At 33.0% G+C, this 24,780-nt stretch overlaps 1 protein-coding gene across 3 annotated transcripts; it reads left to right on the plus strand.

The window, feature by feature from the left end:
- The first annotated feature begins 4,668 nt into the window (after nt 1–4,668).
- LOC127729871 (monocarboxylate transporter 12-like) lies at nt 4,669–24,262 on the plus strand. Of its 3 annotated transcripts, XR_007994876.1 has the most exons (6): nt 4,669–4,936; nt 9,655–9,798; nt 10,255–11,046; nt 12,909–13,015; nt 14,114–14,179; nt 23,125–23,180. XR_007994876.1 is itself a non-coding variant. In XM_052237798.1 (5 exons), the coding sequence occupies exons 1-5, from the start codon at nt 4,744–4,746 to the stop codon at nt 23,289–23,291; spliced, it is 1,362 nt and encodes a 453-aa protein (XP_052093758.1). In that variant the 5' UTR covers nt 4,669–4,743; the 3' UTR covers nt 23,292–24,262. The 3 variants fall into 3 exon arrangements, 2 of the variants coding, with proteins under 2 accessions (XP_052093758.1, XP_052093759.1); XM_052237798.1 differs by lacking the exon at nt 12,909–13,015 and having other exon boundaries at nt 23,125–24,262; XM_052237799.1 differs by lacking the exons at nt 12,909–13,015; nt 14,114–14,179 and having other exon boundaries at nt 23,125–24,262.
- Nucleotides 24,263–24,780: the final 518 nt, after the last annotated feature.

The following is a 24,780-nucleotide window of genomic DNA, read 5'->3' on the forward strand; positions in this document are numbered from 1 at the left end:
CTCTAGCTATACACTATAACAATATATTGTTAATAATATACTATGCCGAACGTGTTGTACTTAGAAGTTACTGTGAGCACCTCGATACATACTATACCAATATCGGACTTGTGTATGATTATAGAACCCCAACCCTAATAGCGCCAAAGAAATATCCGTGCAGTACTAACACAACTTCATATACTTACAATTAGAATACTAACCAAACGAAACCAAATTAGTTCTACAAGAAGTCTAAAGATAGAAATAGAAAAGGGAAATCCAAAAATAAAAGAATAGAAATAAATGTGGTTGTGATCAGTGCTTGAAAGATTAAAAATTATATATCTAGAGTATAAAATTGAGAATGGAAATGGGGAATGTGTCAAAGAGACAACAACCCGACCATAGAACAGACAACAGCAGAAGGTCACCAACAGGTCTTCAATGCAGCGAGAAATTCCCGCACCCGGAGGCGTCCTTCAGCTGGCCCCTAAACAAATATATATACTAGTTCAGTGATAATGAACGATAAACAATATTTGGTTTCAGCTTAAATAAAAAAAAATCATTGGGCTTTCAAATCACACTAAATTTGCATTTTCCTTCTCGACACCTTTTTATTTTTAATTACGTTCTATAAATATTACATGTTCCGTTAATAATAAATGCGAAAAACATATTAATGTAACTGGAGGTAAATGCGTGCAAGGTTACACCTTACACAAGTCAACAAAAGTAATGATTCAAGACATTTCCGTAAATAATGAAATTAGGTACACGGAACCAATGTGAAACATTGCTAAGTTAGTCTAATATTTATAGAGAGTTGTTTTCTTATTAAAGCCATTGACTAAAGGTAAAATTGCGAAATTTTTTATTCGCAATTTTATTGATTTCTAAAACATTTTTTCACCCAAATTTCCAAAACTGATATTAGAACTTAAAAATTTTCTTAATGCAGAAAATTTATACTTAATTCTCACGGTTTTTTTTGTGTAATTTAAGTAACCAATACATTGTAGAGACCCTCAAATGTTCAGAAGAGACCCGAAGCTGATATGTGGTATTGATATATAAAAATAAGGAGATGTCGTATGATTGCCAATGAGACAACTACACACCAAAGTTCAAATAAAGTGGATGTAAGCAATTATAGGCAACCGTACGGCCTTCGACAATGAGAAAATCCCATACTATATAGTCGTCTATAAAAGGCCCCGACATGAAAAATATGAAAAAAAAAAAAATTGAGAAAACGACCGGCCTAATTTGTATCAAAACAATTTACGAAAAACAAATACGACATACATGAACCAACGACAACCACTGAACAACATGCTCCTGACTGTGGGACAGGCACATAATGAACGTGGCGGGGTTAAACATGTCGATATGATTGTTTACTATACGACTTTCTGTGAGTTGCAAGGACTTGAATGTAAAAGAATTTATAATATCATTCTTAAGAATCATGTAGTATTTACCTGTACCAAGTCAGGAAAATGGCCATTGTTATATTATAGTTCGTTTCTGTGTGTGTTACATTTTAATGTTGTGTCGTAGTTCTCTTATATTTGACGTGTTTCCCTTAGTTTTAGTTTGTAACCCGGATTTGTTTTTTTTCTCAATCGATTTATGAATTTCGAACAGCGGTATACTACTGTTGCCTTTATTTACGCCATACCATAATATCATAATATGTCCATTACGGGCTAAAGAAACAAGATACAGGACTATGCACACATGTATGGTGAGGAAATGATATCAGTTGTAAAGAAATAATTCAGAAGTTTTTAAAAAAGATATATTACAGTTCAATTTAATTGTCGGCACTCCTGTGTTGACATGTAATATAATTTTACACGACCATTTTCTCAGTTAATTTACAGTTTAAAAATGTTGAAATAATCGAAACACTACGGGTTTTGGGCAGCAGCTAAACAGAGATAAGATTTAACGAAAAAAAAACTGTGCATTAGTGTAAGAGCACTTTTTGGCTCTATCAGACACATAAATCCTAGGCTATTTTGAATTTTTCGATATTATGTTACTTTTATTATTCTTCCCTTAGTTTATTTATATTGTATTTACATTGTGTCATAGGTCAAATTTATTTGTTCAGTGTATGTTCAATGGTGTTAATATGTCCTTTGATTGAGTTAAGCTATTTCAGTTGATATTTTATAGTGTGTCTTTCTATGTTGTGATGTTACACTATTGTTTCAGAAAAAGGGTGAAGGTTTGGTACCATTAAAACGTTTAAACCCGCTGCATTTGTCCTAAGTCAGGAATCTGATGTTCAGTAGTTGTCGTTTGTTGATGTGGTTCATAAGTGTTTTTCTCGTTTCTCGTTTTTTATATAGATTAGACCGTTGGTTTTCCCGTTTGAATGGTTTTACACTAGTTATTTTTTTGGGCCCTTTATAGCTTACTGTTCGGTGTGAGCCAAGGCTTCGTGTTGAAGACCGTACTGTGACCTATAATGGTTTACATTTATAAATTTTGACTTGGATGGAGAGTTGTCTCATTGGCACTCATACCACATCTTCTTATATCTATTAAATGTTTTCGTCACACATTTCATCAGCACTACTGAACAGAATCACTTCATATTTGATCAGCAGCTTGGCATTGATGAGTTGTAAAGTGTGTGCGCTTCAAAAACCGCTCATATATACTTCCTGTTTTTTCGATACTTTGAATTATTACGAGTGGTGTATGCTCAGTACGACAATCCGTATTTTCTTGTTTTTGTCATCCGATCGTTTGAATTACACATTCTATTCGATTTCTGATGTCCTGAATAAACGTTTCATAAAGAAGTCATTTCTTTCATTATCATGTTTCGAACGACCGTTGTCAGCATTCAGAATAATTTAGATATATATAAAGTATCATCTGTACTGTTATTCGTCTGTTTGTCTTTTTATTTTTGGCCATGGCGTTGTCAGTTTGTTTTCGATCTATGAGTTTGAATGTCCCTCTGGTATCTTTTGTCCCTCTTTTAAAAACTAACAGGAATCGACGGTTTAAATGTACCCCCTTTTTTTTACTAAGAAAGAAAAACCAACAAAAATCGTGTAATAAAAGGTAACTCGACAAAATATTGAGGACAAGTTCACATCCTGCTCACATGTATCCTACCTTATTCCGTGATTTTTTTCATTTTTGTCGAGCCTGCGACTTTTGTCGCAAAAGCGAGACATAGCGATCCTACATTCCGTCGGCGTCGTCGTCGTCGGCGACGGCGTCGTCGTCGTCGGCGACGGCGTCCACAAATGTTCACTCTGTGGTTAAAGTTTTTGAAATTTTAATAACTTTCTTAAACTATACTGCATTTCAACCAAACTTGGACAGAAGCTTGTTTATGATCATAAGATAGTATCCAGAAGTAAATTTTGTAAAAAAAAAATCCTGTTTATCCGTATTTTACTCATAAATGGACTTAGTTTTTCTGCCAGTTAACATTACATTCACTCTGTGGTTAAAGTTTTTCAATATTTTTAATAACTTTCTTAAACTAGCCTATATTTTTACCAAACTTAGACAGAAGGTTGTTTTTAATCATAAGATAGTACCCAGAAGAAAATTTTGTAAAAAAAAATCCTGTTCATCCGTATTTTACTCATATATGGACTTAGTTTTTCTGCCAGTTAACATAACAATTACTCTGAGGTTAACATTTTTCAAATTTTATTAACTTTCTTAAACTATCCTGGATTTGTACCACACTTGGACAGAAGCTTGTTTATGATCAAAAGCTAGTATCTAGAAGGAAATTTTTAAAAAATTTATTTCCTGTTTTACCGTATATTATTTATAAATGGACTTAGTATTATTCCAGTTAACATTACGTACAGTCTGCAGTTAAAGTTTTTAAAACATTTATTAGATTCATAAACCTTCTTGGATTTTTACCAAACTTGAACAGAACTTCTTACAATCAAAAGATAGTATCTAGAGGAAAATTTCTAATATGTGTTTCCCCATTTTTGTTAAGCCTGCGACTAACAGCAAAAGTAGGCGAGACACTGGGTTCCGCGGAACCCTTACGAATTTTTAGTTTTCCACTCTTTCCGAAATCTTCGTTCCGTTAATCTCAAAGAATTCTATAATCCTTTGACAACCACTAGATAGATATTTACCTGATAAATTAGCAAAAAAAGGTTGACAGAAATATTGATAGTTTTGGCCAAGTACACATTTTTTTCGTGGAAAATCAATACTATTGTTCAAGTCACTTCTTGAAAATGAGACAGTCACGTTGAACTTTGCAATTTACCGTTTCAATTTTCAGTAACAAACAGTTCAAAAGAAAACACAAAATCAGTCTCAACTAAACAATTTGTTTAACACAAGGTCTCATTTTTGGGACCGTGTGAACAATTGAATTTACGAACTATGTATTTTTTCAAGGATGTGAAACAGCTTGCAATATTGACTTCATAATATTTTTTAATGAGTAAATATCAGTTGTCAGTACTAAGACAAAATACATTTCTCGGTGCAATCTTAATTTCATTAATTACTGCTACATACGATTTTCAGACAGTAACTATAATACTATTCAAATGGCAAATGTTATTTGGTGGTCTTTAACTTTTGTTGTTTAGTATATCATAAAGTGGTACGTCAGTTGTAATTTCAAAACGAATGTGTCCTTGATAATAACAGTTCATACTTCAGTGAGTTAAAGTAGAAATGTTTAAAGTATAAAGATTAATATGATATAATGTTATTTCTTTTGCATTATAATAAGTTATGCAGAAGTTTAATATTTACCCCTCTCCGCAATGGTTGATTGTCCTATGTGGGTTTGTTTGTTGTATTCTTGGAACATCGATTCCTGATATATCAGGGATTATACATTTAGAACTGTTAGAAAACTTTTATATAACAGACGTGCAGGCAGCTTGGGCAGGATCAATATTCAACAGTATGTTTATGATCAGTGGTAAGTTGGAAATGAAGCATGGGTGATTGGTTTTAGTTTAAATAAACCACTGGAGGTTAGTACAAGTTGAAAATAATAAAGCTCGAGAGGTAGGTAAACATGAATCATGGCCTCTATGTTAGCCAGGGTACAGAAATATAGCTACTTTTAAGTATTAGACTGTCTTTTAAAATGATAGGCAACTCCTTTTATTCAGAGGCCACATTGAATCCTCCTTCTGGCAGTTAAATATTTGCTAGGGACTGTGTGGGATGTTTAAATACACCGCCATGAGTGGTTAGATCGGAACATTTTACAAATGTCCTGGTGCCGGGCAAGTTGTACGCTCTCAGCCCATCAAAGATATGCCAACTACTCTTTCGAGACCTGTTTCGAGGCAAATTATTTTCCCTGTGAAGTATGAGGGTCTAGATTGGGGTCCTTCATTGCTGTATTCTTAATTGTTTATGTATTTTTTTTTTCTAATCTTTATATTTTTTGCACATCATTCTCAATTCTTTATATTGAAGCACCCCCTTATTCTTTATTTTTGGGCCTATTTTTCTCTATTCGTTATTTTTAGCTCATTTTTCTGAAGTATTGACCCATTATGATTTATTCTGTTGAACCCATCCAGACCCTTATAATTTGCGGCAGTGCAAACTTCACCAACAATTTTCTCGGTTCATCTACTTTTCAGAACCTACTTAGTTGATTAAATATTATCCTTATCAGCATGCAGGAGATATTTGTCACTGAACTTTAAGCTAACAATAATTAATTATAAAAATGCTTAGTTCTGTCATTTTTAAAATTCTTGCTATCACTATCAGATTGTAGAGAAACATTTTGCGCTTCTACATTAAAATTAGAATAATACTTTATATATTTCATGCGTCCGATGCGCTTTTTTTTTACTTTCATCGGGAAAACTTTTTTTACTTATTGATCTCTTCATTTCGGTTCCTTAAATGAATATTACTTAGGATTCAAATTGAGTATTATTGCGAACCCAATGAAAGTTTTCCACAGTGCCATCTCTATCTTGACCAGGTATTTAAACTTTTGCAAGTTCACCTGTCCTATTGAATAAATACAATAGCTATTGTTCTCTGTGTAGTTTATTCTCTGGGACCTTTAAATTTCTTCTAAGAGAAATCTATCATTCATGATTGATTAAATTACCTGAGTAAAAAAAAAATCTTATATATAGACAAAAATACTGTTTTTATACTCGATTTTAAACCCGATATTCGACTTTAAATGATAGAAGGCAAGACATTTCCAGTAAATAATGAAATTAAGTACACGGTACCGATGTAAAAAGATTGCCAAATTGGTCGAGTGTCGTTTTCTTATCTAAACCAATGATTTAATTTATAATTGCCAAATTTTTTATGCTCAATTTTATTGATTTCAAAAATATTTCATTCACCCACAATTTCCAAACCCGATATTCGACTTTAAAGGTTGAAAAATGAACATTGTCTCATTACTATTCTAAATGCAGACATTTCATTCTGAATTCTTATCTTCGAAATTAATTGAATGTCATATTTTCGTTATCATTTTCTGCAAAACAATTTGACCCCTGTGTTCATTAACAAAATTTTTAAGATTAATTCAGTCACAGAAAATAATAAGATCTTCTTAAAAAAAAGAAAAACTGATTAATAATATACAAAAATGAGAAGCTGTCGTATGATTGCCGATGAGACAAATATCCATAAAAGACCAAACGCCGTAGTTGTAAATCAACTCATCATAGGTAAGCAACTTATGGTTACCGTACAACCTTTTAACAATGAGCAAAACACATGCCTTATAGTAAGCTGTAAAAGATCCCAAAATGACAAAATGTAAAACAAAAAACCAACGGCCTGATTTAAAACAATAATCGAAAAACAAATATGATAGATACCTACCAACGGCAAGCATTAAATTACAGAATCTGAGGTAAATACAGAATGTGGCAGGTAAAACATGTTAGCGAGCTTGAGATTGTGGTGTTACAAAACATACTATGAAAATCAGTTGAAAAGAGTTGACTCATTAAGTAGACACAAAGTTACAAAAACAACTAAGACAAAGATTAAAGACACAACATATCAACCGAAGAGTATTTACAGTTATTGAAAGCTAGTTCAAAGATAATTTCAACTAATAGACAAATCATGTTTCCAAAACTACTGTGACTTGACTGTTAGTGTTGCTCTCCATCTATTGCAACTTATTCAAAATTCTGACCAAATTGCAATTTGTTTTATAAAATCAAACTGTTCAACTGGTCAGAAATTTGAATAAACTGCTGTAGAAAACCACAGTCAAGTCGTGAAAGTGCAAGGTGATAAAATAAAGCATACTTACAATCCTATAAGACTTTAATTCCACTTCAATGTTATTACGAAAAATCAGTCTAACAGTTTGTATAGAAATTATATTGTTATCGTCATGCTTAAGGTGATAGGTAGTTATTTGGATCGCTATAAACATGTCCAAACTAAGCTTTCATACATTTTTTCTTTCGAAAAGTCTTCCATATATAAAGAATCAGACATCATTTGAATTAGAACATCTTATATTCAGTAAAATATATGTGAAATTACAATACGTTGTTTATAAGTTTCCATGGGAGATAACCTAAAACATTATTCTTTTGAATATAGAAGACTTTTCGAAAGAAAAATTGACTAACTCCCATGGAAACTTCCTAAAAACGTATTATTATTATTTTATATTATCACAGTATTATGAAAAATCAGTCTAACAGTTTGTATAGAAATGTTATTGTTATTGTCATGCTAAAGGTGATAGTAGTAATTTTGAATTGCTCTAAAAATGTTCCAAAATAAGCTTTCATACAATTTTTCTTTTGAAAAGTCTTCTATATTCATAAGAATCAGATATCATTTGAATTAAAACATTTTATATTCAGTGAAATATGTGTGAAATTACAATACATACTCTAGACACATTATCTTACAATACATACTCTAAACACAAACATTTTTCGCGAGCGATTTATTTACGCCTTTTTCCATGCAAAACACTAGAAAACTAACGCGAAATATAAATGTAGGTAACAGTAGTTTACCGATGTTCAAATCTCAAAGATCGATTGAGTAGACACAAAACAAGGTAACAAACAAAGACTGAAGGAATAACATGAACTTCTAAAAGAGCGAAACTAGACGCGTCGACAAGGTAAAAGTAACCTGTTATGCATGCATCACCCGTCATGTGGGGGGCCTCGGTGGCCGAGTGGTCTAAGTAGTTACTACTGTAATCACTAGCCAGTCAACACTGAGGTTGTGAGTTCGAACCCCGCTCGTGCGGGTGCACTCGACTCCAATCTTAATTGACTAGGATTGTCAGTTTTCCTATCGAAGTTCGGTGGTTTTCTCCGGGCACTCTGGCTTCCTCCACCAATAAAAACTGGCCGCCACGAAATAGCCCAAAAGCGGTGCTTAAAAGTGGCGTTAAACACCAAAAAATCAAATCAAATCACCCGTCATGTGTATCGTCCCGAATATTTCATTTTTAAAAAGACAGCACTTAGTTACACTTTATTCTCGTGCGACCGAGGCGATTTTCTGGATTAGCCTCCATGAGGAACACCCAAATCCAAAATAAATGACCAAAAGCAACAGTAAAAAAGCCAAAAGTTTAGAACGTTTTTTTAAATGTACCTGCGAATATTATTTTAGGCTGTAATTGAGTTATATATCGTCTGTTGTTTATCATATTTGTTTTCGTTTATTATTTTGAATAGTTTGTTCTGGTGTTGTGTCGTTAGGGTATGGTACGCATGTTTAACCCCGTAACATTCTGTATGTGCCTGTCCCGAGTCATGAGCCTGTTATTCAGTGTTTGTCGTTTGTTGCTGTATATCTTATTTATTTTTCGTTTATTGTTTTGTGCATAAATCAGGCCGTTAGTTTTCTTGTTTATATTGTTTTACGTTTGTCATGACGGGGTCTTTTATAACATGCTATGTGGAATGGGATTTGTTCATTGTGGAAGGTCGTACGGTGATTTACAGTTGATAACGTATACGTCAGTTGGTTTCTGCTGGAATTTTATTTCATTGGCAATCATACCACATGTTCTTATTTTTATATTGTTTACAGTAGACTATTTTCCAGGGGCGTAGTCCTCTCTCCACACACACTCTCTTTTGGTCAATAACATACCACTAGCTGTGTGTTGGCTTTCGAACGTTGTGATAATAAGCATTTTTTCAATATTTGCACATGCAAATGTTCTATATGGTGGTACGAAACTCGAAAACAGCCACGATATTTTTACTACATTGTTTACTTCTAATTAATTTACTTCTAATCTAATTAATTTCTTCGTTAATTATCATACTTAAAAAAGGTAAAAATCTATTCTAAAGTAGCCGACTGATTCCAATGCATCGGACTCCTCACCTTTTCATTTACAAAACTTAAAAAACAGGAAAACCAGAAAATACATAACATAATTAAACAAATTACAACCTGATCTACTGATATCGTTTATGGAGAAGACTTTCTAAGATGAAAAACACAAGTCTGGTCCTTTTGTCATGGTCATAACATACCACTAGCTGTGTGTTGCTTTCGAACGTTGTGATAATAAGCATTTTTTCAATATTTGCACATACAAATGTTTTATATGGTGGTACGAAACTCGAAAACAGCCACGATATTTTTACTACATTGTTTACTTCTAAGATGTTTTCTCCTGTTTTATAGGTCCGATTGGAAGCCTTCTCACGAACACCTTCTCCTGTAGAGTGTGTATTATCACAGGATCTGTTGTTGGTCTGGTTGGCTTTGGTCTAACCAGTCTGACAGAGAATATTTATATTATGTATGTTACATATGGACTAATAGCAGGTACTATACAATATGTTATCAATTTGCATATTTTTTTTAAAAGAAATCACATAATACACAGTGCTCTCAATTAAATTGGTTATCTTTTACACAGATAATAATAATTTGCCAATTTTTTGGCATTTTATTTAATTTTTGGTCTTCTTCACTCAATCAAATATTTTATCTACGATATTAATCCTGCTTTCGTTAATTATCATACTTAAAAAATGTAAAAATCTATTCTAAAGTAGCCGACTGATTCCAATGCATCGGACTCCTCACCTTTTCATTTACAAAACTTAAAAAAACAGGAAAACCAGAAAATACATCACATATTTAAACAAATTACAACCAGATCTATTGATATCATTTATGGAGAAGACTTTATAAGATGAAAAACACAAGTCTGGTCCTTTTGTCATGGTTTTGGACGATAAAATATGTTTTAACTACCGTCTATTATTTTCCATGCAGGCACAAGTCAGTCGTTGATATACACAGGAGTATTAATTTCAGTTGGATACTACTTTGACAAAGGGCGTAGCATAGCAACAGGAGTGGTAGTTAATGGTTGCGGGGTGGCTATGCTTGCACTACCGCCTATTATGCACCAATGTGTCTCATCATTCGGAATTCATGGAGCATTTCTTCTAATCGGTGCGGCTTTTTTCCAGTGCGCAGTATTTGGCGCATTGATGAGACCTAATAGTGTCGAAATGAACAGCAGAAAGGAAAAGAAAACTAAGAACACGGAAGAATTATATGATAACCAATGTGTAAGATTGGGAAATTCTATTAGGAATAGTTTATCTGAGTTGGGAACTGTTGAGTTTTTCCTATTTTGTATTAGTTCGTTTTGCTGGAATGTTAGTTTTAACATTTCTATTCTTTATTTTCCAAAATATTTTAAAACTAATGGCGTTTCGAAGTACGATGTAAGCTATTTGATTTCAGCAACGGGAATCGGTAATATCTGCGGTCGATACCTCGTTGGACTAGCTGCAAGTGACCGTGAAATTGGTAGCCGTCTCTTATATTTTGGACAGTTCAGCTTGATTGGAATTTTCACTCTATTTTTACCATTTTACAAGAATTATGCAATCCAGTTTTTATACATGACGGCCTTTGGAATGTATACAGGGGGTGTATGGATTTTACAGACTGTGATAGTTGTTGAACTGGTTTCCCTGTCCAATTTAGCTTCCGGTTTTGGAATTGTGATGTTTTGTGGTGGATTAGGTCAGCTGGCAGTGCCTCTAATTGCAGGTAATTATTATTCTATAAAACATAATCTCAAAATGAACTGCTGACACAGAGGTATGTCTCACCTGTAGGCATAAAATTCAGATAAAGACAATCTGATGGACAGCAGCAACATTGCTAATTAATTCAAAGTCGCTTGACCAGCTAGTGGATAGGGTCTCGAAATGGTTGACAAACTGAGATGTACAGACAGCAATGAAACTTTATAGAAACTATTGTCTATTGTAAGTAGTTCCTATCAAACTAACTTAATCAGAAAACTTAATATTGAAAATTGTTAATTGATTGAAAGTCACTGGACCATGACCGAGGGGCAGGGCCTCAAAATAGTCGTCCAACTGATATGTAATGTTAGTAATGCAACTTCATACAAAATATCATTGATCTATCACAAGTAGTTCCTATCAAACTAACTTAAGCAGAAAACTTAATATTGAAAATGCCTAATCAATTCAAAGTCACTGGAACATGGCCTAGGGGACAGGGCCTCTAAATTGCTGTCAAACTAATATGTACTGATAGTAATGCAACTTCATACAAAATATCATTGATCTATCACAAGTAGTTCCTATCAATCTAACTTAAGCAGAAAACTTAACATTTAAAATTGCTAATTAATTCTAAGTCACTGGATCATGGCCTAGGGGGCAGGATCTCAAAATTGTCGTCAAACTGATATATTCTGAGAGTAATGCATCTTCATACTAAATATCACAGATCAATCACAAGTAGTTCCTATCAAACTAACTTAAGCAGAAAACTTAACAATTGTTGACGCCGTCACCGCAACCGTCGGCGCAGCAGTCGCCGGAAAAGCAATTCTTAGGTCTCGCTTTCCGCGACTTTCGGCGCAGGCGAGACAATACGGTAAATCAAATACAAAGACTCATTATATGATAGATATAGATACTGAAAATTGCATTTCAATTCAAAATGTACACAAAGTGCGCTGACTGGTTATCATATTTATTCAAAATGAACAATAAAAACTTAAATGAACAAAAGGACATGTGGGGAATCAAGAACCTAACGACATAACAAGACATCTTGAGGTCAACATACACTGTTCAGCAATAGAGAAGTCTCTTTTTTGTCTAGTTAAATCGCACCGTCTAGAGAAAATTAAATTAAACTTAGCGTTGACTTTAAATTATTATAAAAGATCTGCCATCAACACGAAATTCATTAATGACAAAACCATCTATAATAAAAGACATCCACTGATCAGGTTTCTGACCTTGGACAAGCACATAAACATGTGGCTAAATAAAACTAGTTCAATAGTTTTTTCATTAATAGTTCTGGAATAAAATCGTACAACGTGTTACTCAAACTAAATAGTTTGCAACATAATCAAATATTGAATATGCAGTGCCCTCAGACTATGAAATGAAAAGTGCTCTTAGCCTTATTTCCTTGGTACGTTAAATTAAAACCAATGCTCGCATAATGACAACTCGTTTGTGAAAAATCTGTTCGATTAAATTAGAATTTGAACATTTTTCGTAGTTCTGTCTTGGAACATTCACTTTACAAATGAAAGTGTTTGGTTGCCGGAACAAAGTAATATGGCATACCAAATCACACTTGTAAAGCAGTCATTTCAGAGTCTTATTTATTTAATTTATGCATCTTAGACACAAAAAGCACACAAAACACTATTTATACTTTATGAACCCTCAAAACGTCATAATGAAAGTACACTCTTATGAAATTTAGTGGTCTGATAGTTAAACAGTTTCCAGATGAAAATCGTGAACTAAATGTCTTTCAATTGCCAAAATGGATTCCTTTCGAAATTATGTTGATCTGGCTCTTTGTCGTTCAGAGTTTGGCATTCTCCAAAAAATGTCTTGGATTTACAGGTAACATCCCCCATCAAACTGAGGGCTAGTGATTTATCAGGAATCTTTAACTCATTGCCTTGGAAAAAGCCAGACGGGTTACGATATATCGAGGAAAAAGTGAACATGTGAGTATCGAATTGTCATTTGTGTGTAGTCATTACATAATAGAGACACGGGTTTTATTAGCTGTAACTCTTCTTAAATTAAAAATGTCACAAAGTTGTTTATAATTTATGTACTTCCTGTACCTGTATTTAGAATCATTTCTTTTGTAGTTTTTATAATTTTTGTAATTATTTCACTTTGACTTTTTTTATAATATTATTTGGTGCTAGCCCGGAATCCTGCTCTAATCCCTGCGTCTTGTCAGTATGTGCCTTCGAATCCAAAAACTCACCATAACGTATCTAAATGAAAAAAAAAGTACATCAAAGAACAGCCAAAAATTCAAAATCAATCAACGCACCACAACGTTCTTACATGGAAATAAAAAACAAGCTACGCACCATAACGTATCTATATGGAAAAAGGTACATCAAAGAACAACCAAAAATTTAAAATAAATCAACGCACCACAAAGTTCTTATATGGAAATACAAAATGATCCGAGACTAACAAAATCAATTCGATGAGAAACTGAATGAAGTTTTTGAATTTGACAAAAATATTTCGCATCCTAGTTTAAATATAAGTTATTATAACATCTTCTTGATTAGTTGATACTGATTATATTCCAAATAATCATTATAATCCAATTCACGTAACCGCAGGTGTCTTCTTTTGTAGTTCAATTCAAAAATATAAGTTTTATTATCTGGCAAAACACAACTTGATGAGAATTCACAATCCCGTAAATCGCATGAGCTCGTATCACATATGTAGTTTCAAAATATGTACCAGTCGACAGGTATGCGCTCTATACTGTGTAGAAGGTAACGGTTTTGTATCACAGATGTTTTGGTCGTAAACAGGTGTCATTGGGCTTGTGTTAGCAATTTCTCAGTTAGACGTTTGTCAAATCATAGTCACGACATGCTAAAAAATATAAATCAGCTGTGAAACATGTGTTGACATAGGTAAAATTAATCATATTTTGAAAGCACAGCAAAAAAAAAAAAAAAAACAATCAGCGTGTGTAAATATGTTATTTTTCTGTACAGCTATGAATTATATAGTCCAGAAAAGAAATGCCTTCAAACTTTTACAGTTTTAATTATTTGCAGAAATATTGGAAGACAACATCGACAACGTAAAAGATATAGATCTATCAAAAGCATTCGCGGTATCAGGTAAACATAAATGTTTAATAATCAAATAGAGAACAATAAAAAGGCTTTCCCCATGTTCAGAATAGCATTTTGTAGAGGCATATACTATTGTGATCTCAAAAAAATTTGGTAACTTGGTACTTTTGAAACCAAACAGTTACGAAGTGTCTTGTTTGTTTGAAAATTGTACATGTAAAATGTGATATATCAGACCCTACTGAAACCAAAAATATATGGTTGCTAGGTAGTTTCATGAATCGGCAGAGATTTTTCAAACTACCTCTATGGAAGAAAATACTATTATGTGATATGTCATGCATTTAAGACTAAAACAATATATTGGAGTGAGTGACTCTTGGTTGGAATATGTGTCCATTGAAATCCTGAATCCAAACATGTATGGTTGCTTGGTAGTTTCTGAAGAAAAACGTAATTTTGGTTTTACCATGGATGTATTATATTTTATCATTTTACTTCCACGGTTTGAAAAAGATGTATTTACCTTTCAATGTTTAGCTTCATCAATACAACTGTGGAAGCAGATCAGTGTGGATGTTAGTATGTTTCACAGTTTTTTTCTGCCAAAAGTGTTCTCTTTAGGGTTTTATAGGGTTCTATGTTAAACTATGTTCCACAGTGACAGCCATCCTGAATATAATACATGTACCAAACACTCAAAAGTTATCAGTGTCCGGTTTATTCAATATTCGAGACTGTCAAGGAGGAGACCCTACTTGTATGGATTACCAAATGATTAATTATGTTCCACAACTTAGTTTTCGGATAGCTGCAATAATTCAAAATTAATAGAGAAACCCATTAGGTTCATTTCTACATAATGTGGTTTGCATATGCGAGATGATTTATGAGAAACCATATGTATGTACTTCTCGTATGAGAAACCGTATGTACTCCTCGTATGAGAAACCGTATGTATGTACTTCTCGTATGAGAAACCGTATGTATGTACTTCTCGTATGAGACACCGTATGTGCATCTCGTATGAGAAACAGTATGTATGTTCTTCTCGTATGAAAAACGGTATGTACTTCTCCTATGAGAAACGGTTCAACCGTATGTACTGTGTACCTCTCGTATAGTTTCATTTATTTCATATCTTATTTGAGTTTGTCCACAAAAACGGTAAATTAGTTAAAGATCATCCCAGTATCATTAGTCAAAGATCTCGTTAAAATGTTTGAAATTATTTCTTAGATGTCTAATATTCTAAGCGATGACAATAACTCGCATTAAGCTTGGGGCTAGATGAGCTTCTAGGTGCAGAAAGTCAAGTACACTTCTGTTGTGTAATTTTAATTCTTCTTTGAAAATGTCTTATTTTGTATGTTATGATACTGATATAACAATTGTAGCCTTTGTTCGAAACGAGGATATATCGACATGAAAGAAGAATATCAACTGAGATGGAAGTCCCAGGTCGATCTACCTCTTAAAGTTGCTATATCCTCGTATCGACGTATACAAAGGCTGCGACTGTTATGTTATTATTGTCATCACGCCAGAAATGGAATCAAAGAATCAAAATTCAATTGTTTGGCTGTTACAACTGTGTCGCAAGGTATTGAGGTTTATAGATTTCTAGATATTTTTAGATATTCTAAAACTACTGCGCTATAGCACTTTTCAGTCTACCTTTGAAATACAGTGGAGTATTTGATTCTTTTTGAACGAATCTAATGAGTTATAATATACAAAATTAATAATATATGTGAATGTTAATCAAAGGATATTTGGTATACATTAACGATACAGCAACTTACTGACAAAAATAAAAAAAGGACGATGGTAACATTTGTTTGACGAACGGTCAAACGCACGCACGGATAAGAAGAATGCAATATACATGTACCCCAATTCTACAGTATAATAAAAACATATTTACAGAATGATTTACATTTTATCTATGTTTGACGGTCTGTTCGAACCTAAATTATTCATTAACTAGGGCAAAAGCAAGTATAAACTTTCATTTTTGTATTGACAGAAATATACATGTCTGCTTCAGTGACTACACTGTTCTACTTAGCTTGGCCTTGAAATCTCATTGAGATTAGATTAAATATGTCATACCGTTAAAAGGTTGTTTTTCTTAATTGAATTAAGTGAAGTAGTTATTGTACACATGAACAGTTAATTCACCTGGGTTTACCCGACCAGCATACTAGTAAAATGTATATCACCACCATAAATAAATTATAATTTGTGTTTATAGTTTATTTACCAAACAGGAAAAAGGAAATCGTCTACAAGTTGCTATTTTTTTTTCTGAATTAATTGAACTTAACAATTATTGTCTCTCACCATGTCTTCTTTTGAAAGCCCTCAGATATAAGGATAGTTTGGAAGGCATTTCAAAGAAATTGCACTTTTAATTGAATCTGAAGAATAAGTAGACATAGTTTGAGTTTCTTTAGGAGTATTGTCACTGGGAAAGTTAAACAGCTTATCTTCTGCCTCTGATGCATCCATTTTGTTGGAATGTCTTCTCTGAAAATGAGTTTAAATTTATTGACACGACAACATTTTTTCAACAGACAGTATCATACGGAAAAGTCGGGATAAAAGGACCCTCGTTTTTAGGTATCAATACTCCTCTCTGTTACTGCTTCGCCACAACAGTAATGTCTACCTTAAAATTTGTATAACCATAGCAATTTTTGTACTTTTTAAGAAATTGCAGGTCCCCCATTTATGCAAGGTATTACAAAATGAGCAAAATGAAATGTACATTATTTTTCTGGAGGAAACCCTAAAATACATACCTATCTATTTGATGTGACAGGTATACAAACTAATGCCGTCTGATAACCCTCAAGAATATTCCCTATAGAGCAAGCGATGTTATAAAAATTCTATGCATGTCACATTTACTTGATTTTGGTCCTTTTTGTGAATGGTGTTTAGATCCAAATTTAAATTCCTTGTAACCTTGAACTTTACAGTTCATTAGTGATCCGTTTAACACTGAGTTAAGCCATGTCTATATCATTAAATATAAAATATTAATCATATTTATATACGGAATAACCGAAATACCATCGCAATCAGGATACAGCCATTATATTGCATAAAGGTTATCAGGTTTGCATCATTTAATATATAGATTTTTAATCTCTGTTCACTCCAATTTCATTCTGTATTAGCCTTTGAAGTGATCACGCAATGCAGATTAGTCTATTAATTAGGTTAAAGGATATACAGGGCATATAGAAAACAAAATGGGTCTAGAATGTTACTATTGTAAGTAACTATAATTTAATAAGTTAAAAAAAAAGATTTAGAAAGGATTTGGACAGTAAGTTCTAAAGCGGAAAAGTCACTGTAACCTTAACCTTTGACTTTTCAATGTCATATATCAGAGTGATGTTATGGCCGCTTACGACATTTCTCGGGCATTCAAATGTTAGCTCTCTACCTTTTGGAGGGATCTTAGATTTCGGCCAAAACACTGCAAACTTATGGCTTAATGCCAATATTATGTTCCAACATTTGCTTTTTCTCTAACTATTTCGATTTCAAAGTGAATTCCATAACGAGGTCTTAAGCCTTTAATATTTATCAAGGTCTGGGGTCAAGAAGATAAATGCTGAAGTCCTTAGGACTACATGACTTACGGTTTTGACGTTTGACGGAGTTGGGCCAGATTTCACCTCCATTCCTCTGCCTGATACGGTTTCGGTGTACTGTTAACCCATAACATTTTTTTTTGCCCTTCGGGAGTTGATTAGGTAGCACCCCACAGTTATGAGTGTTGTTTCGCATTTTGGCCACGGTGAATTTTTCAAATATGAAAGTTATAGTGCAATAAATTAATTTTTGGATAGCTGATGATTAATATAGCCTTCAAAGAGGGTTTATATGAACATCAAGTATTATATTATGAGCTGTTTTCTATTTGACAGTCCTTATTTTCATATTCATACCAAACTTTGCTCCAGAAATTATTGCAATGTTTTTTCACATTTTTTAGCATCCAATTTTGATTACTCATTTAAAAGATAAATGTCAATGGTTTCAGAAAAGGTATCATTCAAAGGGATTGAAATTCTACTTTGAACTAAATTTTGGGGGAACGTATCACATTTTCATGCCCCTTTTTGCAATCTGTTATAGAAAAAATAAATGCAGAATGTTGCCGTGGAAACACACATAAAGGAATTATATTTCCCCAATTTAATTTTTAAAATTAAATCTATGGAAGATGTTCATGTATGACATAACAGTTCAATTAATTTATTAGAAAGTCAGGAACAGAGGATGATTAAACATTTTGTGGATCAATTCTAATTTTATTTCCTAACTGCGTAAGGAATGAAAGTTCGGTGTGCCAATGTCTATTCCGAATAATTTATGTCCGCTACATACTTGATACATAAAATAATTTTAAAAAGTCGGGTTCTTTTTTCTAAAAGATATTTCGAAAAGTGACGGAAATTATAATTAATTAAAATAATCTTAAGAAATGCATCAAGGTCTTCTCATTTTCTATCGGGTGACCTTAAAAAGCTTTGGTTTACAACCAAAAATGTATCTTGCAAAGCTAAACGGGTTGATAACAATTTTATACGTATATTGATATATACATGTACGTTAAAAGTTAAAGACAATTATTGCATAAGGTTTGAATGTCATGTTCTCTCACTAAATAATACAAAATTTGGAGACTTTGTTGAACGAATCTATCCCATCGAACTAGAGATAAAGGATACTACAGATACAGTTAAGTCTGCCTCATATCTTGACTTACATCTAGAAATTGACAATGAGGGTCGGTTGAAAACAAAACTTTACGACAAAAGAGATGATTTCAGCTTCCCAATTGTGAACTTTCCATTTCTATGTAGCAACATTCCAGCAGCTCCTGCATACGGAGTATATATCTCCCAATTGATACGATATTCCCGGGCTTGTACTTCCTATCATGATTTCCTTGATAGAGGATTGCTGCTCACAAGGAAGCTATTAAACCAAGAGTTCCAAATGGTGAAGTTGAAATCATCCCTTCGTAAATTTTACGGACGCCATCACGAGTTGGTTGACCGTTATGGAATAACCGTTTCACAGATGATATCGGATATGTTCCTTATGTCGTAACTACAATACCCTTCCCTTTTCACGAATGTGACCTACCGAATTAGACTACTTACCGGATTTGTAATAACATAAGCAGCACGACGGGTGCCACATGTGGAGCAGGATCTGCTTACCCTTCCGGAGCACCTGAGATCACCCCCAGTTTTTGGTGGGGTTCGTGTTGCTTAGTCTTTAAGTTTTCTATGTTGTGTCATCTGTACTATTATTTGTCTGTTTGTCTTTTTATTTTTGGCCATGGCGTTGTCAGTTTGTTTTCGATCTATGAGTTTGACTGTCCCTCTGGTATCTTTCGTCCCTCTTTTTGTGAATATGAGAAAGCAATTGTTATATCAAATTCAAGAAATCAATCTTTATATCAAATTCAAGAAACCAATGTTAATGCAGTACTGTTTTCGTGAATTGTTTTTAATAACCATAGTCGTTTTCGGTGGTTCTGTGGTAGCGTGCTCAACTCGAGTGCGGGAGGTTATGGGTTCTATCCTCGTCTGCAAAACTAAATGCTTTCAAGTTAGTTATTGAGACAACATATCCTATTTATTTTCTTTCCATTTTGTTTTGGCTCGCAAGTACATAAATGTAATGGAAACTTTACCTTTTTGTGTGAATTTGAAATTATGTGTACCTGCATTTAAATGAGGATCTTCGTGTTTTTATTCTTTGATTTTTAGACCATTTTTTCATATTCTTAGTTTCATGATCTTTTTGCCAATTATTCTTTATTCTTATATTAGTACCCAATTTTTCTCTTTTCTTTATCATTTTGCCCAATTTTTCTCTATTCTTTTTTTTATTGCCCTTTTTTCTGCAGTTTTCGTTCATTATTCCCTATCCGACCTGTAAACCCTATCAAGACCCTCATACATGTAGGTTAATATGTAGGTTTGCTCTAATGCTTTTTGTATCCTAAAGATTTACTAACCGTATCAAATGTATATAGTAAGTGCATAATTACAGAATCAAAGTCAAACTAACAATATAGAGGGGCGTAAAAGGGGGGGGGGGGGGTATCTGCACGGAAAAACGCGAAATAGAATTGCCATTTCACGATGAACGAACAATTAAAAATTTCTTGCACGTTGATCTTTTTACCGATTTCACGAAACACGGTGAATAACGAACCTTTTTCACGGCTGCACGTGAAATAAAAATGGCAAAACACGTTGCACGAAAATAACCCTTTACCACCCTCAATATAGTCAAGTTAATAGTTTTACATACTTGAAATTTAAAAAACACCCACACACTTGAAATTCCCACTGGGTAAAACGTAGGCTGTGGGATCAAAATACACAACAGGCCTTTTCAACAGGACGTTTAAATAGATATCAAATAGTTGATAAAAAGGAAACACAACCAAATACTATCGCCGAGATCTTATGTCTTATAAAGTTAACGTTTCAGAATAAATACTTTCTTATTCATGATGACTTCGTATTTGAGATTCTTTACAGGGCAGTATAAGGTAGAACTCCTACTTCAAGTTTTAACTGAGAAAAAAATATACATATTGCAATACTAATGTAAATTAGATTTTCTATAAAAGAAAAAGAAAGAAGAAAAGGAATGTTTCTAATGTAGTAGATATAAAATCTTAGTGTTTACCAAAACAATTGAATTTATATTGTTAATAGATATAAGAAGATGTGGTGTGAGTGCCAATGAGACATCTCTCCATCCAAGTCACAATTTGTAAAAGTAAACCATTATAGGTCAAATTACGGTCTTCAACACGGAGCCTTGGCTCACACCGAACAGCAAGCTATAAAGGACCTCAAAATTGACAAGTGTAAATCCATTCAAACAGGAAAACCAACGGTCTAATCTATATCAAAAACGAGAAACGCTTATGAACCACATCAACAAACGACAGCCACTGAACATCAGGTTCCTGACTTAGGACAGGTGCAAACAAATGCAGCGGGTTTAAACGTTTTAATAGGCGCCAACCTTCACCCTACCTGAAACAATAGTGTATCATCACAACATAGAAAGACACACTATAAAATATCAATTGAAATGGCTTAACTCAATCAAAAGACATATTAACAAAAACAAGTGAACATACACTGAACGAACAAATTTGATCTATGACACAATGTAAATACAAAATTAACAAAACAAGGGGGTTAGATGTTTAACAATATCAGAAAGACAACCATTACCTTGGACAAATAAAATAACGTAAACAGGTAAATAAAAATAATTTTGTTGTAAGGTATACATGGAGTACGGAAATAATTTTGTTGTTCCTAGTACGATAACAAAAGATAAAATTTATCGTCATACTTAACACTTATCAAAGGTGGTATATATTAAAAATAGTGAGGCTAGATATAACACTGAATAAGTAAACATCAAATAACAAAAATACATTACAAATTGTATTAACAGGTCTTATCACGAAAGTAAGATTTGAGAGTACTCGCAGTTACTGTAAGCAAGGAATTGTAAATATACAATTCCTTGCTGTAAGCTAGTTAAAAGCCAAAAACAATTAATAACACAAATTCATGCATCAGAGACTAAAATCAACTAAAACACATCCCAGGGATTTAGTGTTTTAACGTCATGGACAGTCAAAGAAGACATGACTTGTGCAATGCCAAAATAAAAGTATCGATAGGCAGTAGGATAGTTAGGAGGTAACCTGTTAATAAATATGTATAATGTAATATATAGATAGAGTAATCTCTATATAGAAAATGAACTTGGATGTGTATTTATACATCCCAAAAAAACCGTTTGAAAAGAATACACATTAAGTTATGTTTTAATCTGCTGATGACAAAAACGATATTTGTGCCAATGTAAACTATATTCAAAGATCTAATTACAACATTGTACATACATAAGATGTAACATGTTTACCAAACCAATTGAATTTATATTGTTAACTACATACATAAAATGTAACACATGTTTGCAATTTGTATTAAAATTGGTTGTTGAAATCTAATGAGTCCAAATAAAAGTTTATTAATTATTAATACATTTCTACTTAAATTAATACCATCATTATGTTCAAATAATTTGACCAGGTGTTTTCTTTCAGTATTAATATATACTTGATAAAAATGCAATAATCCCATTGTAGACTTGACACCCCTACAAGGATATGACCCTTAAACTTTAAAAACAGCTGCATTTTTTGTTACATTCATAACATTACTATGGTAATTAATCCTTAATGTGTGATCACCAAAACAGTTTTAGCTGGTAATTTCCCCCGCCCCCCCTTTGCATTTTGCATCGTTGGATAGATCCTTTATGAAAAGTTACATTCTATTAATATAACCCAGAGTTCCTGACTTATTATTTGCATTGAATGTGTGTGCAAATTTGAAAATAAAACATTTGTGAAGGTGCCAATATCTTGTACGTCTGAAATATATATACAGTGTGTATTTAAAAAAAATAATGAAAGAATACAGAAATGAGACCCCCATCCAGAACCTTCATAGATGTATGCTACAGTGTACATGACACTTGTTTTTGAAATGACTCATATGCGGTATTGTTTTGCTCATTGTTGAAGGTCGTACGGCGACCTATAATTGCTAACATCTACGCCATTTGGTCTCTAGTGGATAGTTGTCCCATTGGCAATCATACCACTTCTCATTGTTTTATATCAAGCAAGTTCGCTTGAGGAATTAATTATTTTAAAACTGTTCAGAGATTCAAAAGCAAATAAGAGCCTTGACAAAACTCTCCATTTCTTGGTCAGCTTTTTCTGTTAAGAGATTTTCGAACATGTGTGTAGCTCCTTAAGATAAACTGCATGTTGGCCACGTGCCTGAGTTAATTTCAATTATGTCAAGTGAGTTAATTATACGTATCTTATTTTTCAGGTTCTCTTTACATTTTATCAGCTATACTGTGTGCATTAACAGCAAGAAAACCGTCGTCTAAATGTAGTTCTGTAACAAACGTAATGCTTGATGACGAAAATAAGACACATAATGACATTGAATTAATTGGTGAATTAGAAATGGAGTTATTTATAGATAAACGTTAAATTTTTAATTGATGGTTTGTTATTTTAAAGATTTATCTGTGAGAGGAGCAAAGGTAATTATAGAAAACTGACACTTTAGACTTGATCTGAAATATTATTTTTTGGTGGTACCTGCTTGCAATCATAAAATGCTTTAAAGGAGACTCCAATAGACAATGTTTTGACATTTCTAATATAATTACCTGCATGGGCCGGTAGTTAGTTTTAGAACCTTTTTTGTTTTCAAAAGTTCTACATAAAGTATGCCTTTTATAAAACTTATTTTATGCACACAATATGAATGTGTCATAGCAGTAGGATATCATGCTATATAAAACGTAACTGCTTGGGCCGTAAGTCATTGTTACTAAATGAATTCTTGGTTTAATCTCTCACCCAGATATTTGCTTATATGTCTTGCTCATTTAGTTGTTTTGTTTAGGTGAAAACAGCTTTTTATTGAAGTTTGATATTGTAATATTATGATCACTGAAAAGATTGTTGACAAGGACATTGTCTCATTGTTATTTTGCAGAACTTGCATGGGCTGGTACTGTATTGCAACTTATTTATAGCTTTTTTATATATTATTAATCACATTTAGTATTTTCACTGTTAGTTAAAAACATAGATTTAGCTTGAAATAATATAGCTAATATGTGAAATTGAACATCTTGTGATAGCATGAATAACTTTTTAAACATCAAATATGACGAACAGTTTTCTTTTTGCGAAGTGCTTGGCCTTTGTGGGGTAGGAAAGATTTATTTTATTGCATCTTTCCTGGTGGCTTAGTTGACCCCTTCCTAGGCCAAGCTATTGTATTCTGTATTATTTTATTATCGTTTTATGTTTTGTATTCATTATTATCAGAGACACATTATATGTCTCTGTTATTATCTTGTTGGAAAATGTATATGTATATATTATATATTGTTTATTTTTGTATGAGAAACATTTTTACTCTGAATAAGTAAAAATATTGCAATTCATCTCTTGTTTCTCTTTTCATTTATGCATTGCCCAAATGGTCCAATACATTGTTAAATACATGAGATACTCGCTGATTCATTCAATTGAATGGTAAACCTCTGGTTGTTTGTTTTGGGTTGAAGGAGGAAAGCATAAAGGTAATTATAGAAAACTGAGATAAAAAAAAAATGGAAACACTTTATAAATTATACAGAAACTATAAGGTTTCAACTCCCTCAAGCAAAGTTGGCCTTTAGATGGATTTGGCTATCTTTTAGGTCCTTTTTGGTTTATAGCTCTTCAACGTTTTCGGTCCTTATACATCATTGACTTTCAAATATTTGGCTTTGAGCGTTCTTGATGAAGGAAAATCCAGAAAAGCGCTTCGAACGCATGAAATCTTTAACGTGTTGTTTTCAATTTTTTATATATTTAATGCGTCCGAAGGGCTTTTCTGGATTGACCTTCATCAGGAACGATCAAAGCCGAATATTTAAATGTCCGAATGTATAAGAATCGAAACAGTTGAAGAGCTATA

The sequence above is a fragment of the Mytilus californianus genome, unplaced genomic scaffold, assembly GCF_021869535.1.
Source record: "Mytilus californianus isolate M0D057914Y unplaced genomic scaffold, xbMytCali1.0.p SCAF_2, whole genome shotgun sequence".
NCBI classification, from domain to species: domain Eukaryota; kingdom Metazoa; phylum Mollusca; class Bivalvia; order Mytilida; family Mytilidae; genus Mytilus; species Mytilus californianus.

Bases quoted from the DNA above. Each gene is read 5' to 3' on its own strand.
- LOC127729871 (XM_052237798.1), top strand. From the start codon at position 4,744: ATGCAGAAGTTTAATATTTACCCCTCTCCGCAATGGTTGATTGTCCTA. The intron at 4,937-9,654 runs GTAAGTTGGAAA...CCTGTTTTATAG, and splicing joins CAGTATGTTTATGATCAGTG to GTCCGATTGGAAGCCTTCTC. The intron at 9,799-10,254 runs GTACTATACAAT...TTTTCCATGCAG, and splicing joins TACATATGGACTAATAGCAG to GCACAAGTCAGTCGTTGATA.